At 40.0% G+C, this 18,731-nt stretch overlaps 4 protein-coding genes and 1 long non-coding RNA gene across 7 annotated transcripts; 2 read left to right on the forward strand and 3 right to left on the reverse strand.

Moving 5' to 3' along the window:
- Window positions 1-1,761: 1,761 nt before the first annotated feature.
- On the reverse strand, window positions 1,762-4,752 carry LOC137939529 (uncharacterized). The gene is made up of 3 exons (XM_068784811.1): window positions 4,502-4,752; window positions 4,082-4,155; window positions 1,762-1,985 (listed from the first exon to the last, which is right to left on the reverse strand). The coding sequence occupies exons 1-3, from the start codon at window positions 4,706-4,708 to the stop codon at window positions 1,904-1,906; spliced, it is 363 nt and encodes a 120-aa protein (XP_068640912.1). The 5' UTR covers window positions 4,709-4,752; the 3' UTR covers window positions 1,762-1,903.
- A 547-nt stretch (window positions 4,753-5,299) lies between these two features.
- Window positions 5,300-7,939, forward strand: LOC137938977 (DEAD-box ATP-dependent RNA helicase 47A-like). The gene is made up of 2 exons (XM_068784120.1): window positions 5,300-5,426; window positions 5,936-7,939. Exon 2 carries the CDS (start codon window positions 6,099-6,101, stop codon window positions 7,788-7,790), a length of 1,692 nt encoding a protein of 563 aa, XP_068640221.1. The 5' UTR covers window positions 5,300-5,426; window positions 5,936-6,098; the 3' UTR covers window positions 7,791-7,939.
- Window positions 7,940-8,811: 872 nt separating this feature from the next.
- On the forward strand, window positions 8,812-11,612 carry LOC137938987 (peroxidase 41-like). The gene is made up of 3 exons (XM_068784134.1): window positions 8,812-9,276; window positions 9,367-9,561; window positions 10,880-11,612. The coding sequence occupies exons 1-3, from the start codon at window positions 9,064-9,066 to the stop codon at window positions 11,459-11,461; spliced, it is 990 nt and encodes a 329-aa protein (XP_068640235.1). The 5' UTR covers window positions 8,812-9,063; the 3' UTR covers window positions 11,462-11,612.
- Window positions 11,613-11,715: 103 nt separating this feature from the next.
- LOC137938986 (uncharacterized) lies at window positions 11,716-13,971 on the reverse strand. 2 transcript variants are annotated; one of them, XM_068784132.1, is made up of 3 exons: window positions 13,718-13,971; window positions 12,087-13,421; window positions 11,716-11,934 (listed from the first exon to the last, which is right to left on the reverse strand). In XM_068784132.1, exon 2 carries the CDS (start codon window positions 13,182-13,184, stop codon window positions 12,183-12,185), a length of 1,002 nt encoding a protein of 333 aa, XP_068640233.1. In that variant the 5' UTR covers window positions 13,185-13,421; window positions 13,718-13,971; the 3' UTR covers window positions 11,716-11,934; window positions 12,087-12,182. The 2 variants fall into 2 exon arrangements, with proteins under 2 accessions (XP_068640233.1, XP_068640234.1); XM_068784133.1 differs by having other exon boundaries at window positions 12,087-13,971.
- A 3,945-nt stretch (window positions 13,972-17,916) lies between these two features.
- Window positions 17,917-18,528, reverse strand: LOC137938173 (uncharacterized). Of its 2 annotated transcripts, none has more exons than XR_011109869.1 (3): window positions 18,469-18,528; window positions 18,323-18,380; window positions 17,917-18,004 (listed from the first exon to the last, which is right to left on the reverse strand). It is a non-coding gene; the product is annotated as an uncharacterized lncRNA (long non-coding RNA). The 2 variants fall into 2 exon arrangements; XR_011109868.1 differs by having other exon boundaries at window positions 17,917-18,007.
- Between the last annotated feature and the right edge of the window lie 203 nt (window positions 18,529-18,731).

Consider the following 18,731-nt stretch of genomic DNA (forward strand, 5'->3'; position numbering starts at 1 on the left):
TTCCGTCCTTTGATATCCTGAAGGGAACTGGAGAACTGTTTGATCACATGACTTAGTCAGAGGTGAATCAAAAGGTTGATAAATTACCCAGATTTTCAGTTTGATTCCTAGGTTTGCTTTGAAAAACATAGAAGTAAACTACAAAAATTCTGTCCTTTGATATGCTGAAGAGAACTGGAGAACTGTTTGACATGACTTTAGTCCGAAGTGAATCAAAGGGTTGATAAATTACACAGATTTCCAGTTGGAGTCCTGGGTTTGTTTTGTCTAACATAGAATTAATTACTAAAGATCAGGAACTGTCCTTTTATATCTGATTTTGGGTGGTAGGCCAGTGAATAAATGATGGGAATCGAAGAGATCTGAGACCTGTTTGATCAAATCACTCTAGCCAGAAGTTAACCGAAGTGTTGTTAAATTACCCAGACTTCCGGTTTTTGATTCCAGTTAGTTTTTACAAATTCAACAGAAAATCGCAAAAGATGAAAAAGTTTTGTCCTGTGATAGCTGGATTTTGGGCAGTAAGTCTATGAGTAGATGATGAACAGGGAAGACAACAGGAAAACTGGTTGATCGAATGGCTTTAACCCCTGATAAGGTACCCAAATTTCGAAACTGGTTGCTGGGTTGGTTTCTACAGACTCAGAAGTAAACAATAAAAACATGGAGCCTTAGTCCTTTGAAGGGTGATTTGGGTAGCAAGCCTGCGAATTGGATGACTTGGGTTTTGCCAATTAAGATGTAAATCACAAAGATGAGAAACTTTTGTCCTTTAAAAGGTGATATGGATGTTAAGCGTCTGAGTAGGTGATGAGCATTGAAGAGAACTAGAGAAGCTCAGAAAGGGGAGCAAGCTAACCACCCATGTGCTGTAAAGCAAGGAATGGAAAAAAGAGAGATAAAAAAGCAGCATCAAAGGGCCCCAATACTCAGACAATAATGCAAGGCTTCACATTCACAAACTGCCTTTTTATGACAGGCCCTTCATTCAATGTGGCTTCCAATCTAGCTAGGCTTATTAGATATGTATATGAAATATATATATCTAAATCTGTCAATCCCATATGAATTGAACTCTGCCTGGATCATGTAACTTTGAATGAGCAATCTCCATCACTTGTCGACCAACTGAACAGTGGGAAGCAATGTGGGTTCCAGAGGTTCTGACTTTGATGTCTCTAGGAGGAAAACCAGGGTGGGGAGAGCCATGAAGTGCTCAACTTATTGTGGGGACGAGTGCTGGTGTGAAAGTAACTAAGGGGCCATGCCAAGAAGCCAAAAGGCTCGCTAGTAGGGAGTGGATAGCTGTGGTGGTTCATGATTGAAATAGAATAGAAGGGCCGAAAGGAGCTGAAAGGAGCTGTGGATGTTAAAGTTTCTCTTTGGAGCTCATTTGGGCAGGACTGTCATGTCGTAGAAGACAATAAATGCTGGGATTTTCGTCAAGAACAAGATAAGAGTGACAATTCAAGTAAGACTCATTGCAGCATTTTTAATATATTTATTAGTATTAAAGGAGGGGATCGTAATGAGAAATTTTTTTATTTTTTTATTATTTTGGCTTATTTGAAATGAAGTAATTGTTTCTCTGCCAGGTACATTTGTGTCGAAAACTAAACCCATATTAAAATTCTGCAGGAAGAACATCTCTTTCATTTCCATTTTGCCGGATTTCATGACGTTTGATCCATATTCACGGTAAATTTTTAAAAGAAATAAAACAAAGTTTCCATTAAGAAGAAGAAGAAGAAGAAGAAGAAATAATAATCCTCCGTAGACAAAAGGCTTCATCCATTTGCTGCGAAACTTCAGCCATTAATCCATTGAACAGCTTCATGAAAAAAAAGGCTATCATTTCTACATGTTTTCAATATAAAATCAACACTCATTTATATGACTGCATTTAACTAGGAGTACTCCCGTTTGTTGACCCTCTATCCCCACTGCAACAGTAGAAATGTTGCAACTTAACACGGCCACAGCTCCTGCAACCCATAAAATTGAATTAAGTAAAACCTTCAGAAACAATACCGAGCTAAAACAGATAAGAGTGCTAAAAGCCAACAATTGCAAACTGATGCTGAATCAAATATCAAGCCACAAGCATAACTACAACAAGATAAACAGCTGAAATGACTCAACCACTTAATCACTAACTTCTATATGGACAATTCGAAATAATTAAGAGAGAGCTGGCAAACAAGTACAAGAAGACACTGGTCTAATCTCATATCCAATCAAAACACCACTAAAATACATATGCTTTGTGTACATACACACCAGGGAAGAGACGAGGAGAGAGAGTTAGACTCAACTGTTATTAAAAAGCGAAACCCATCCATCTAGTAGAAATTTCACTCCAGTGTTTTGCTCTGGCTGGAGGTTGCGAAATCCATTCATGCATTATGAGCAGTTACAACTACAGGTTACACATTTAGCCAACCCAGGCCCCCCCAAAACAAATACAAATGCTGACCAGTCAGCGTGAATGCTAGATATTAAATCCTGTGGCTTTCAGCTGCTAATAGCAGCAGTATCCAATGAAAAACGATTACTAAGTACAGCAGTTACCACAAATATCTTCCAGAACCGAATAATGGAGATTTCCAGACATCTTTGACTTGCATTTTTGGAATATCAGAACATATTGCAAGTTAGACAATGATTCTGCGAAGAATCGGGGGAAGGACAAGAGCTAAAATCTGCCGTGTGCACAAGGAGTGTTTGGGGTTGAGATGTTGATCATTGTCTTTTAAGATTCTATATACACAACCGACACACGAATTGTTAACTTCCGAGAGGATTTGAGCTTTGGTAGTGATTCATAAGCAAAAGATGTAGCATTACATTCATTTTGGCCTTAGCCACATAGAACATGGAGAATCACTTTTTATCTCCGAGGAAAAGAAGTTCACCCACAAGCAAAACAACAAAGCAAAGATCATACTTTCAAAGCTTGTGAATGTGCGACCAAGAGTGAGAAAAATTTTCAAAACAGAATGCAACAGGAACAATTTCAGCAGACAAGCTTCCAATATGTGAAACAAGGTGAGAACCTACCATGTGATACTATCTTACTTAGATTGCTATGAAAGAAACAAAAATTTCCATGATTCAACCAATTCTTTAGGCAGTATTTACCAGGCCAGATGCTCTTTCACAAATACCAGCCTATCTCATTCCTAACCGGAAGCAACCATGGTTGGTACAGTTCCTAAGGGTCCAACAAAAGGATAATACAACTGTGTGATAGATAAATATTAAAATATCTGCTTCAAATTTGACCTAAAAAATTAATTCTGGTTGTTTCACTGATTTTTGAGTACCAGTCACTCTTCTTCCTCTATTGTTTTTCATTTTCAATCATCAGGGACGAAGTAGGAAGCATAGCTTGTAGAGCTTAGGAATGGAGAAAGTGGTTGCCAACTAGTATCAATTCATCAACTACCTTGGACAGAATCATCCCAGGCTACACATCCTTTACCATATTTTTGAACCATTAAACCTTCATAAAAAGGTAACTCTTCATGTTCAAAATTGGACCAATTACTTTTTTGTTTTTCTTTTGCATGCATATGCCAGGTAGATTTGAAAAAACGTTTGGCTCAGTTTATGTATATGTTGTTGCATACCAATGAGTTCAACAATGTATAGATTAAAAAAGTTTCCAGACAATGACCCAACGACTAGCTCTCTACAGTTGACCTTTTCTTTCTTTCACTCAATCTTATTTGAGAAAAAAATTCAATTCCTTTATTTTTTTTCAATTTTTTGTTATGTCTAAAATTGAGTGATCTAGCGTCCAATGAATTATAAATAAAAACCAAAAGAATGGAATTTGCAATTCACACATGCTAAAACTCCAAGAACAATCGGCTCATACAAGTAGAGAAATTCCGCTATAGACATCTACAACAAGGAAAAATCCTCTTTAAACAAATAATAAATTACAGGTTAACTCCAAGAATGGTTTTTTTCAATCCAGCTCATATAAACTATAGATAAATTTCTCATTAAGAATATTCATTACCAACCAAGGACAAGTACTGAACCACTAAGTCAAGGTGGTAAGTACTCTTACTTGCACCGAACAATCACAGGAATCGGTTTTAAAGCCTTTGGACCGTTTCTGATGCCTTTCTTATGACGAGAGACCTGCACAGTTCACAAACGTCCCTTAACCATACTTTCACCTAAACCAATTTTTTGGGGCTCTAATAAAGAGAACTGCATCAATGCATCCTCAAGATGAACACAGCCACTATCATGGAAAGTCACTTAAAAGATAACACACAAGACACAAACATTTATACTTCGAAACCCAAACAGAGGGGGAAGAAACGTGTACGAGAAAAAAACTGATTCAGCACCACTGCATACGACGTTAACAAAAAAAACACGATAATCGATCGCCGGAAAAACGGAAGCCATAGAAAATGATAACCAAAAAGGACAAAGCAATATGATAAGGGACAACACCTAAAATCGAAAGGAATGGAACCTTTTTCTTGGGAACAGCCATGAGCTCCATGGAAGCACCTAAATCGAACCTTTTCCTTTCAACTCCTCCATCGAACTCCGGCAGAACAGCAGGAGCCGCGGTTGAATTGTCAATAGCTGTCTGTAAGGGCGCAGGAAGCATAGAATGAGCCCACCTTGCGCTGAAGAACCCATGACCCAAACTGCCCATTCGCCTACCAAGCATCATCGCCAATCCGGCCACTGAGCTGCACAATGCCAGAGACTCGCCAGGGAAGCTTCGCAGTTCCATTCCGACTGAAGAAAACGAAGGTTTTCTTTTTAAGTGAGGCCCTCAATGTTCAAATTCTTGTAAAGAAGAACCAATTTTTTATCTATTTTTAAAGAAGGACATTAGGGAAGGGATACCTGAGGTCCTAAACTGAAGAAAAATAAGGGATTCTTTTTAAATGAGGCCCTCATGTTTAACATATTGTAAAAAAAGAACATATACTTGATCTATTTTCAGAGAAGACATTAGGGATAAATAAGACTCACTAGAACGAGTTTTAAGTGAGTTACCCGATTCACATATGTATCAATAAACCGTCGGGGTTACTCGATATTGGAAAAAGGGCAGGTCGGCTCGCCGTCTGGGATTAAACTCGCCCTTCTATCAGGGACCAATCGTCCTTGACTCGCCCCCAGTCTGCCCCTAATCCTGATCCGACTTGGAAACTCGGTCTGATCTCGAGTCGGAACACAGTGGTATCAGCCAGTATGTTATGATATCGGAATATCAAAACCCGATACGTCGGATTCCTAATATGGTGCTCTCGAGTCTCGAGTGTTTGTAGTGAGTACCTAATTGGTCGTCGATAGAAGCAAAAATGGAGTCTCACTTCTCAGTGTTAGTCTTCTGCCAGGCGCTTCAGGTTTTCCGCTCAATTCCTTCTCCTTCATTCTAGGTAACATTCAATCGCTGTTCGTGAATTCTCGTTTCTGTTGTAAGATTATCACTTCACTGAATTCGTTACGTGATTCTGCTGGAAGCCTTTCGCCTGTTTTGGCTTGAACACTGATGCCTATGGCAAAATGGGTTTACCTTCGGTTGATACACATAGTTTCCGGGCAATATTTTATTTACTTCTGGTTTTGCCCTTGCTTGTAAGCGATGTGCGGTTTAGATGCCTGTCAGCTGCTCGAAGCAATTTCTTAGAGCTCGTTATTTTTTCTTCTTGAAGAAATTTAACTGAATACGGTGATTTTGTATACTATTATGTGGTATGATAACGGATTAGAGTGTTTTCCCCTGTATTATGTACTAAATGGAAGCTCCTGGCTTCATCAAGTCTTAGTTTTATTTCGTTTCTCGATCTTCACAGTATTGCTAAACTTTCTAAAACTTCCATTCTCCGGGATATTTTTATGTGGTTGGCTCTGAGTCATGCTCTTCGTCTGTTCTGTTCCTCTGCAGGCTAGGTGAGATGATGGTTATGCACGCCTTATAGTCAGGGCATCTTCATTTATGATCAGATGGGTTTAGATTGGTAACTGAACTGGAGCTGCGACTAAATTGGTAACTGAACTCACTCTGAGACTTCGTTGCTACATAAGCGTCTTGCATAGGAATTTGCTAGATGGGTCTCCTTGCCTACCGAAATATGATGGTCCTCTTCTCCACTAGATCATTTCTATCTTTTGGAGATTCTCTACGTTTAACATACTTACCAAGCTATAGGATAGCCAAATTCAGAACTGGCACTCAGTTTCAGAACCAGGTTGATCGTGAACACAGTCCCCTTACCCTTTCAACTCTTGGATTCAAACATGAAGTTGAACAGAAGGGGGATAAAATCAGAATTCAAGAATTAAGATCAGATAAAAGGGCTTCTTCTGCGAAAGTAAAACCTCTTAAAGCAGGTAATGCACGAGATCTGAAAGTGAAAAACCCACTGGATATAGAAGGAGCTCCGTTTGCTGCAAAGTCGTTTTCTGAACTTGACTTGTCACCTTTGTTGATTGAGAGGTTAGAGAAAGCTGGCCTGACGGTTCCAACTGATGTTCAGTCCACGGCTATTCCTACCATCGCCAAGAATAATGATGTGGTTATTCAATCATATACAGGTTCTGGGAAAACACTCGCTTACCTTCTTCCCATACTCTCAGAAGTGGGTCCATTGAAGAAACTCTCAGCGGGAGATGATTCTGACCAAAAAACTGGAATAGAAGCTGTTGTGATTGCACCTTCTAGGGAGTTGGGCATGCAGATTGTGAGAGAAGTGGAGAAATTGTTTGGACCTGAGAATAAGAGGTTTGTTCAACAGCTTGTGGGAGGTGCCAACAGGGCAAGGCAAGAAGAAGCTCTCAAGAAAAATAAACCAGTAATTGTTGTGGGGACGCCAGGAAGGATCGCAGAGATCAGTGCTTCTGGGAAGCTTCATACACATGGATGTCGTTTTCTAGTCTTGGATGAGGTTGATGAGCTTCTTGCTTTCAATTTCCGTGAGGATATGCATAGAATATTGGAACATGTAGGGAGGAGATCTGGCGCAGGGCGAGTTGGGTCTCTTGGCCCACTTGCTAGACGGGCTGAACGTCAGACTGTCATGGTTTCTGCAACTGTACCATTCTCAGTAATAAGGGCAGCAAATAGCTGGGGAAGAGATCCACTTCTTGTTCGAGCAAAAACCGTGGTCCCTCTGGAATCAGTAATCCTACCAGGTCCTGTACTAACTTCTGCTTCTGCATCTTCATCAAGTTCAGTTTCTCACGGAGCCATCGAGAGTTTGCCACCAGCTTTGGAACACTACTATTGTGTGACAAAGGCACAGCACAAGGTTGACGCGTTAAGGAGATGTATTCATGCTCTTGAGGCAAAGTCTGTTATTGTATTCATGAATCACACTAAGCGACTAAAAGATGCTGTATTCAAACTGGAGGCACGGGGGATAGAAGCTGCAGAATTGCATGGGGACCTTGGCAAGCTTGGCAGGTCAACAACTTTGAAGAAATTTAAACAGGGAGAAGTGAGAGTGCTGGTAACAAATGAGTTATCTGCAAGAGGGTTAGATGTGGCAGAATGTGATCTTGTGGTGAACTTGGAGCTTCCAACTGACTCCATTCACTATGCCCATCGGGCAGGCCGGACTGGTCGGCTGGGTCGGAAGGGCAGTGTGGTTACCATATGTGAAGAACCGGAAGTATTTGTTGTAAGGAAGTTGAAAAGACAACTAGGAGTTGCCATTAGGGCTTGTGAATTTACAGAAGGAAAACTTGTTATAAAAAAAGAGGAAGAAGAGGAGACTACAATGCCAAAAGCAGTTGTATAAGGCTCCAACATCTTCTCTTCCTTCAATCCATGAAACTGTTTTTTTTTCTTGAGAACATGGACTTGTTCTGTATTAAAAAAAAAAAAAAAAATTGTGGGTTGTTCTCAGGCACTGGAAAATTTTCATTGAGGTAATAGCTTTCTTTAACAGTTAAGGTACTTTGAATGTTAATCTAACCTGATTAATTGTATAACTGCCTCTTCTCATCTTACTTTGGTCAAAATGATTTATGATGTGACAATGATCTCTTATTTGATGTGCGAGGTCAATCAGGTTGTGGTGATTAACCACAATATTCATTTTTAGGTCAATGTCAGGGGAAAGCATTGTTGTTATTAGTTGGATAGAATCATGACTCACCCGTCGGCTCCAGATAAATCCAAGTTGGGTCGCCCTAGTTGGCTCAGTTTTCTCGTGTCCAGAAGCTGGACTGTGTGAGTTCTGCTCCATCTTAAATCCAGGTTTACCCAGTCCAGAGCAGGTTAACCCTCAAATTGCAAAACCTGTTCATAGTAGAAATTGGTTGGCAGGTTAATCCACAAATTGCGAAATCTATTCTTAGTAGAGATAGGTGGGAAATGTACTCCACGGCTTTTGGTCGTACTAGAAATGATCGCTGCTCACAAAGGGGAAAATGAGAAAGCAAGGGTTGCTTCTGCAGATTAAATTAGACAAATCCTCACAAGCTGTAAAAAATATTCCTGACATAGCTTATCAGAATGATGAGATTCATTCTCCTCTTATGAAACACTTTAAAATTGTTTAATTATGAAACATTGCCCGTGAATCCACAGTGAGCAGCAGTTAAAAAGACAAAGCTGTCCTGCACTTTATCCTCTCGCTCGTGAACCTCTACAGACTACGGTCTTTGTCTCCTCTCTTCTCTAACAACAAATAGACATAGCAGTAAAACCATTAAGTTCAGATCGAAATTCAAACAGCAAAATTTTTAACAGTTGTTGAAATACCAGGAGCAGCTTTCATCAGTATTCATTCAGAAAAAGAAACGAGAAAAAAAAAAAACAGGACGATTTTTTATAGTCTCTGAGCCTAAGCCATCTTTCTGTCTTGATAGCTCAGACCCCTTCTTGGCCTTTCTCGTTGTCTCTGTAGCAGCCCACTCTGCTCCGACTGCAACATTTAAAGATCTCGCCTTCTTCTTTCTGTTTCTTTCTGTCTGTTCGTCTTAAAAATGAAGAAGAGTGAGGAAACGTGAGTTAGATGAAAGACAGAGAAAGACCCCCACGTCTCCTTCCCTTCCCGTTGTTCGTACATGGCTAGAAAGAAGAGCTTCTTCCTCTTCCTCCTCGTCCTCTTTTCAGTCTCAACCTTCATCGGCGCCTCTCCTCTGAGCTACGATTTCTACAAAACAAGCTGCCCCAATGTGGAGAAAATCATCCGCACCGTGACTACCCAGAAACTACTCGAAGCTCCGACGACGGCCGCCGGTGCTCTCCGCATCTTCTTCCACGATTGCTTTGTTGACGTCAGGATTTTGCAGACATATTCAAGTGGTTTTTGTAAATTTCTTCAGATAAAAAAAAGGAGTTTACAACGTTTTTGGGTCTTTTGACAGGGATGCGATGCCTCTGTGTTGATAGCCTCGAACGGGTCGAACAAAGCGGAGAGAGACGCAGAGATTAATCTCTCGTTGCCAGGAGATGGGTTCGAGGTGTTCTTCAGAGCCAAGAGAGCAGTGGAGCTGCAGTGCCCGGGGGTTGTTTCTTGCGCTGACGTTATGGCCATTGCCACCAGAGACCTCCTAAACTTGGTATGAAACAGATACGGATACCTGAATCAGTTTCATTTAAGTTGCAGTGCCGGCAAGTTACTGGCTTACAGCAATTTAACCGAGTTCCTTACTCGGTTGCTTAAGCGGTCATGGATTCGACAAACTGGGCAAGCCAGTGGATCCAACGGCTTTAAATGGGCTGCTACTCTATTTTGAAAATCGAATCTCTACAATGTTATATTTACGGGATCCAATATGAAAAATTATTTGGTGTGAAATACTATGTTTATCCCATAATGATCAACAGTTATCTCAGCCGTCTGATCAACAGCTATCTCAACTATCCGATCATGATCGGACCGTTGAGATAGCCATTTCGCATATTTCACTCTAAAAAATGGTTTTTCGTATTGGATCAATTATGACGATAAAAATTTTCTTTGAAACTTTGAAATACTACATATAGAGGATAATTTATTATTAGTCATTGGTTGGATGAAGGGCACAATTTGTGAATAAGATCCTAGACCGGAAGAATCAGAGTGAAAAGGTCTTATTCATGGTTTTCTTAGGATTGATGGTGGGATATTGTATCTTGATTTTGGTTACTAGTGTATAACAGACCCTAACTCATTATTGGTATCCCCTAAGTTGATAAACACTACCTAGAACCAAGGTACAAAATTTATAGTTTTATAACAGTTTTCTTAATGAACAGATGTACTTCTAAACTTTGTACAATCTAAGTTAGAAGATGATCTTGTAAGATTTCACATAAAAGATACCAATATGGAGGTGTACACAAATTCATTTATCTACATGCCTCTAGATATGGAAGAATGCTTAACAGATTACATGCCTTTGAGATCCAAATTTATTTACCTTAGTGACTGAATTCAAGAAGAGAGTCATACAAAGAAACAAATAAGTAGTGATTTGAAACTCAGGTGTAATGTAAGAAAATTTACCGAGAAGCAGAGATAGCAAGAGCCTGTGGCATGCTCCTAATTTGGCCAAGTGCAGACCATGCTCAAAACTCCCCTGCTAACACAATCCTGGCCTGGTTAAAAAAGGAGGGAGGATTACTTTGATCACTGGTAAAACTTTGCACCATCGAATTGATGGCCGGTTGCTGAACCATCGAATCAATGCCGATGATGAGTCCGACAAAATGTCGGCAACAGATCATAGCAACATCACTCTCATCACTAATAAAAAAACGAAACTGCACAGGAAGTATTGAGCATTGGATATATAATAAAAGGTTCTGTAATTCTTTTTCCGTTTCCTGATATTTTAATCATTAACTGAAGCTGACCAACTCGGTGATTGGGTTTGGACTTGAGTTATGAAACAGGTGGGTGGTCCGAGGTGGGAAGTGTACAAAGGTCGAAAGGACAGTCTAGTGTCGAATGCCTCCAGGATCACAGGGAACCTCCCGCTAGCGAACCAGACCGTCTCCCAGCTCACCAGTCTCTTCAAGGCCAAAGGCCTGACAGTCCAGGACATGGTGGCCTTATCGGGAGGCCACACCATCGGCTTCTCCCACTGCAAAGAGTTCATGCCCAGGATCTACGCCTACAATAAGAGCTTCGACATCGATCCCACCATGGATAGGGACTTCGCCCGCAGCCTGAGGAGCCCCTGCCCGGAAAATGGTCGCCTCGACCCTTCCGTTGTCGCGCTCAACGACGTCACCACTCCTGTCAAATTCGACAATGCTTACTTCCGCAACCTCCAGAAGGGGCTCGGGCTGCTGGCCACCGACCAGTTGCTCTACACCGACCCCAGTACTCGTGCGTATGTCGAAGCCATGGCGAAAGATCAGAGCCTCTTCTTCGGTTACTTTGTGGCTGGCATGGTTAAGCTGGGGAATTTGGGGATTAAGACTGGGAGAAGCGGTGAAATCCGATGCGACTGTGGATTCTTTAATGGGTGAATCGGTTATTTATTCACCCGCTGCCAATTTATTTCCCAACTACTACTCGTTATTACGACGTTATTTCGATGTCTCGTAGTGTACTGTACTGTGATGATTTTTTACTTGTAAATGGGTGAAATACAGTCTAGTTTAACTCGGGTTAACATTATATATTTCTCATCTTTACAATTTTTGCTTGATCTGCACTCAACTGACTGGGATAATTTCATACTTGCGTGAATGAAATATCTGGTCGAAGGAAGACAAAAACAGGGACAAGATTAAATCACATCAGCTCCCTATCTGTGCAAAGTACTCCTTTCTTTAGGTTCCAGAAAGTTAACATTCAGAAAAGTGGGATCATATAGAAAATAGAAGGATCCTAACCAAAACTAATTGATATCAGGGTACCCACTAACCAAGAGTGCAAAATCGTACACCATTTTGTGCAGCTGGTAGCATCTTTACCGATCTCTAGCAATTCAAAAAACCTGCGATGGGGCAAAACCTCAATCATAAAGAATTTCACAGTCGCCATTAAAAGCTCAGTGAACTATTGGTATAGTAGTGCTGATAATAAGAAAAACGAAGAGTCATAACTGAATTGATTAAGAAAAACCACTATATAGAAGGAGAAAGCTACCTGGGAACCGGCTCTTCAAATTTCTGAGAGAGGAAACAAAGGGAATAAGAAGAAAATGATTCCCCTTGTTTCTCTCTCTGTACCCCCTGTTCATTATCAACCTCGATTAACCATTTCCGTGTAATACTGGTAAGACTCCTGTCTCTGCAGTCGCATCTCGTCATTAAACTTTTTGATAAACGCCTCCACCCGCCGATTCAAGTCGTCGTGGATCAGTGGAGACTCCCTATCCCTTATCCCAACTCCACCTCTCGAATAAGATGAGCCAGACGTATTGGGAGACGTTTCGTTGAAGGTCTCGGATTTTCTCAGCTCGTGTCTGGCCGAGGCCAAATGATTGTTCTCAGGAACGATGCTTGGCGACGCGTTCCATGTTTCACTCTTTTCAAGCCGCGGCTTGGCATTTGAACGTGTGATTGTCATCCACGATGCGTCCAACGTCGGATGCTGCTCCAGCTTCTCGTCATCGGGAGCAATCGACGATGTTTCCGGCTCTTTTTGCCGCCAGTGTTCGGTCTCTTTGACGGCACAAACAAGCGGTTTCTCTTTACAAACCGTCAAATACGAGATATCCGACCAATCCTCCGTGGATGCGCCATCGGCTTTCTCATGAGCAAAAGTAGACGGTTTCTCGTCAGAGTCCGAGGGATTTTCGCCGCAAATCGCCAGCGGCGAGATTTCAGACCAGATCTCTGACGATGGCTTTCGATGGGAAGGAGCATCATAATCTCCCCTTTTCTTCTGCTGCTGAAGATTTTCTCTTTCTCGTTCATCGTTTTTCTTCTCCTTGTGCCGTTGCTGAAAATTCGAAGAAGCTGCAATGCTTATAATGATGAAGTTAACAATAATGTAGAGATACGGAGGAGCTAGCCAGCTACAGAGAGAAGCCCAAAGGCGCGGAAGAGCCGACAGGAGAAGATTGAAGGAATAAGGAACAGCAAGCTTCACCAGCTGGACCGTGGAGATTATTCCGATGGACAGGAACGCCAGCCGGACAGTCCAGATAGCCGTCTGGACTTTGCTTTTGAACGATATCGAGAAAGCGTAGTCCATCAGTTTCTTGAGCGAGAGACGCCTAGGAACGAGGCGAGGCCACATATTCGAAAGAAGAAACGAGGGAAGAGTTTTGCAGCAAGGATGAAGGCAAGTGAAGATGCAGGAATTTACATACGTCACTGTGTACTGTGACCAGGAGCGGTATTTCAAATTTCAGCTCCTCAAAGTTCTGAGCTGTCTTATAAGCTCTGAGACGCTCTCTTTCATCGTTTCTTCCTGAGAGCTACAATATTACCGGAAGCAAACTCACCGCACAAATCCAAATCGACTTTCCAAAACCTGCCATTTGAAGTGGCATTCAGCTGGCTAAACCTAATATTCATAAAAGAAAAGAAAAAAAAAGAGCAGGAATAAAAAGCAAGAACACCACAATCACCAGATCGCATGCTATAACAGCTTCCTGGACAGCATTCTCATCACAGACTTCTAAAAAGAAAAAAATACTGCTAGAAACGGCAAAAAACCAGAGCGATCTTCTCCAAATCGTCAGGAATATATTAAATACAAAAACTGCTCATCTATTAAAAGAAGCAACAGGAATTCTACAGCTACTGACAACCAACAGAGATTACAACCTCGACTTCGCAGCGATCCTTCACCAGTCTTTAACAAAACGACATCACGGATCGTTTTCAAGGACAGCCGAGCGAAGCATATTAACGAGAAGGTTCAGATTCTCTGACGTGAGAAAAGGCAGATCCGCAGAGACGCCATAGTCGGAGCTTTGAAGCGTTGCCTGTTGCAGAAGCGGCAAGAGCAGAGTCTGGCTGGAACTCAGGGTGGGTGCCTTTTTGTAGAAGGAGCGATTAAAGCCCTTCCATGTTATGACCTCAAACGCAATCTCATCGGTCCGATGCGACCTCAAGTGCTCTCTTGTTAACTACCCTTTTTAATATTTCCCGCTTCTCTTAAAACTAAACTTCACAAAGACGATAATGCCCCCGTTCAGGTAATTAATATAAACCGAATTTCAGCAAAAAAGAAAAAAAAAAATCGTTGCTTACTTATTAATGGGGTGGAATAGTAAATTTATGATAAGGATAAGAGATGCAAATTGGGCCCACCGCACCTGCGAGGGACGAGGCGCTCGAGCCACCACCGTGTGTCGCATTTTTCAGTGGGGAATATCATCTCCCTCTCATCAGACACATAACTGATATTTTTTATATGGAGTCTTAATCATTCTCTCGGCCAATGAAAACTCGGTGCGTAAGGAAGGAGACAAGACAGCGTGGATTTCGTGGCGTGGCCATGTGGCGACAGACACAGCGGGTCCGAACAACGCCACGCTCGAGCCGCTGGGTCGGGTCAAAAAAACATAAACGATGCTGGCCCCACATTGGGAGATGGTGAAGCAAGATGATGATCCGCGCTTTTTACTGGTGTGGGCTCAGAGAAAGTACAGTCGGTTGAGGAATCCGGGTTGATTGGACGGGTAACAAGTCGGATATTCTAGTGGTGATGCCCCCACATGGCTCCAACGTTTCGTGTATTTTTTTTTTTATTTTAATTTAAATATCATTTGGAGAGAAAAATAAAGAAGAAAATAAATATTAAAAATTGATCCCATTGTGAGTACCAAAAGCACTTAGAGGAGTTAATTAATATTAAACCCTTAATCATTGTACCACACACTTAAGGACATGAAATAGACCCCCCACCCAACTTAATAGATTCTAAGTCTAGAATCTATAGGGGGGGTCAATCTTAATTGATTACATTATCATTGTTAGGGTGGCCCTCCCCACCATTCTTCTTATTTCCTTTTATCTTTTTACTTTTTTCAAAGACATACTACTTTTACTCTTATGTCACAAATATATCTAAGATAAAAAATTATTTTACATTGTGTGTATGATAATACTTTGTATCATACTCTAATATTTGTAACACTTCCCAAAATACTCTCGTAAATTATCATGTTTTATTACGTATTGGCCAATATACTCTTGTATATGTATCATATATTATATACACATCCATGAAATCTTTCCTAGTTGTGGATATATTATTTTCTTGCTTTTCCATGTATCGAATATTCGGCCATGTCAACTAATACGCTCCTTCGTATTGACTAATTTAGTTTTTTAACTGTCTACCCTTGTAAGTTTAGGGTTCAGGGTTCAGGGTATAGGGTTACTTCGATGAGGGGTGATGGGTGGGATGCTTAGGGTGCAAGATTAATGATCTATTATACGAAGAAGAAAAAGAAAAAGAGATGCTTCACCGGCACTCATAGGTGTTGGGCGTTTGAATGTTGATCCATGGTTTTCAATTTATACTTTGAAAGGTTGGGGTTGGGTTTTTTGCCCATGGAAACATAAAGTGAAGGGGGTGTTGTCAATTGTGCACGCATCAGTTCATGTGTTTTATTGTGATTCTACCAGAAGGAGCCTCCCAATGTAATCATTACTTTTTTACCCCATTTTGCCTTTCAATTTTTTTCTTTTTTTTGCAGTATTTTTTAGATGAAATTTTTTTACTTGATTATTTGTGATTTTTTTACCTTTAAAAATATTTAAAATAATAACAAAATATTTTTTGATTATTTATAAAATTTTAATTTATTTGTCGTATAAATATAAATATTATAATTATTTTTTCTTATAAAGACACAAATTTAAATTAATCGATCAAAGGATTTTTTTAATAAAATTTATAATATAAAAATTAGTAAAAAAAAATCATCTTTTTGTTTTACTATTAATCCTTAAGTACAATTTCACCCAAAGTCATTGGGACGTCTTCTCTCTGCAAATCCTCTTGATCGATGAACAAATCCTACTCCCTGCAAAAACGCCTCCAATCTGCTCCAGAAACACTGCGTCGCCGCCTTCTTTCAAATATTCAAACCCGAGACATCGAATGCGAACGCCTCAGAAAATATAAAAACCCCTATTAGAAATCATAATGATCCTTGTAGGGCACCATTGGTAAAGATCAGAGACGGTGGAGCTTTTCTCGATCCCTTTTTTGTAAACAAAAAGGGTCTTTCTGTGCAGAGAATGGGTGCGTTTTGGAGCATTCCAGAGCGATTCTGATTTATTAATACAGGTCTGCTGGTGACAACAGCATCTGAATTGAGGACATCTGGTACATATTTATCCACTACTTTGGACTGTTTAGTTGAATGAGATTGAAACAGCCTCATCTACAATTATAAAGAAAGCTTGTGCAAAATCATTTGGTTGGGAATTAGATATGGAAGTCTTCAATGACAAAAAGTTTAAAAAAAAAAAAAAAAAAGTGTATAGTTTTTGTTAAGGTCACGCCTCTGGACTGATTTATCAGCCAAAAAGGAGGAATAAAAATAACATGTACCTACAGTTCTTCATATATTCAAATACCTTCTCTGCTTTCTTTCTTTTTGTTTAGTCTTCTGGAAAAGTAGGATAAAAGAGTAAAGAAGATGAGAAAAACCAATTGCTGTCGCTCATGTAAAGAGATTAGAGATGGGCACGAAATATTGCATTAAGAGATAAATCTGCAGGCGGCAATGATTTAGATAAAAATTGATTACAGGTGACGAATGCCATGTGCTGTTTTCTTTTCTGGGTTTCTGTTTGATTATTTTAATACATCTGATGAGGAACACTAACAACTCAGGGGAGCTGATAGCAGAAAAGAATGGTTGCATCAGTTCTGTGTTTGGTTCAGGTTTATTTATGGAGAAGTAGCACTGCAGCAGCTTATTCTTTATCCAGTTGAAGCAGAAAGCATGGCAACAAATTTTCAGGAGTGGAGTTACAAAATAATTTGATGTTACAGACTGATATAGAGAGTGAGCATTTTATTCGAAACAAACCTGAAAGGATCCCAAGAACTGGTTATCTAATACATGCATGATTGAGCTTCAAGCACGGTCATTTGACTAATATAAAAACTCAGGCCATTAATTAATTTCCAATGTAGGATTGGTCGTTCAGAATGGATTTCTTGCTTCCTTCAGTAGATTACAAACCTAGCTTAAGCAATATAAAAACTTTTGTTCAATAATGTCATTGGAAGTTTGAAGCAGGAAATGCTAAAAAATGTCCTTTGCTAAACCTTATGTTAATTCTTTTATTTGCACATACTTAGAATCTGACAAAACCTTGAAGAAGCCATAAAAATAAATTATCTCTTTGTGTGGACCAGAGAGATTCTTGATGCTGATCAAGACAACATACAACCAAAACTGATGATTATTTAAAATGCAGTTTGTGAAAATGGCCAGTTTAGGCAGAGGCCATCTTGAGTCATGTTAGCCAATCTTAATGAAGCCCTCAAATATTAATAATCTTTCCAATACAATCTCTAAGTAGGTGGTTAAAACATTATATCTAACAAATATTACTTGAATTATAAAAAAGCACAGGTGGATATCAAGATTAATGTAAATAAACAAGTGCATTTACATTTTTAAAACAAAATTTTCATTTTAAGCTACAAATCCTTACCCAACAATTGGCTTGGACCATAGTAGAACAGAGTACATGGGTGCCTGATAAGACAACCAACTACACCATGATCTTTGTTTGATTACAAAAAAGATGCAAGAACTTGACTATGTGGTGGCAGTGGGGCACAATTGCGAGAGGCATCTCATCAATTGGAACACAACTTTTAGTTAATCCAAAATAACAAAGGTATCACGACTGAAACAGCTTCAACTAAAACTACCCAATAATGACTTCCTTTCTGCTTTATTAATGAATTTGACTATTGTTTACAATAAACTTTCATAAAGGAGATGAGACGACATACAACCTGGTTAACCAGGTAATCTGTGCCTGGAGTGCCAGGGGGGCACCAAGGAAATCCTCATTGTCATCCACGCTGGGATTTCAGTGCTTGTGCTCGATTTTCCTAGCATTGTAAATCTGCTGAAAGCAAGTCAGATAGCAAAGAACCTTAGTACCAGAAATGAATATCTAAGTAGTAATACGAACTGACAAGACATTTTTCTGACATAATTTAGAGAAGCTTTAGCCATTTCCTCGTAGGGAATCGAATATTTTATTCTGGTAGTTTCACAGAATGAACGAGTAACATTTCTAGAACAGAGAAATTTAAGGTGCTTCTATTTTAGTTGGTGGATGAAATAAGTACAGAAATATTTTAGGTTGTTAGAGTCCTTTTATGTTCATCGCTTGATTATTCTTCAGCTAATACACGGTGTGAATAGCTTCAAAATATACCTTTTTGACGCCCAGAAACTGATGAAAATTTAAAGCCTCAGATATCAGCAACACAATCCTGCGGAGATGATTTTCAAAGTTTAGTTACCACAGCAGAAAAACATGTTTAAGGAAAACAAGATGTCTCGATGCCCATGAAGACTTACAATCAAATCTTGCCCAAGATGTTTCATCTGCAGAAGATGAACGCCAGTGGTTATCTTTTTGGTTGTCCAAAGGCTGCTGAATTCTCTGAGATAGATCTACTCCAGCAGCTGAAAGAGTTTTGACTTAAGATAACAGAAAATACATGACCAGCATCAAGAAAATTAAGAGATGCAGGATGGACTTCATTGAGAGTGATTAGATGCATACAATCAAAGGATGCCCAGTGAGTTGTGGAAGATGATTTAGAGGCCTTGTCCCTGGT

The sequence above is a fragment of the Aristolochia californica genome, unplaced genomic scaffold (assembly GCF_029961685.1).
Source record: "Aristolochia californica isolate CCGP_79_NKW_82.1479 unplaced genomic scaffold, dmAriCali1.0.hap1 SCAF_8, whole genome shotgun sequence".
Classification (NCBI taxonomy): domain Eukaryota; kingdom Viridiplantae; phylum Streptophyta; class Magnoliopsida; order Piperales; family Aristolochiaceae; genus Aristolochia; species Aristolochia californica.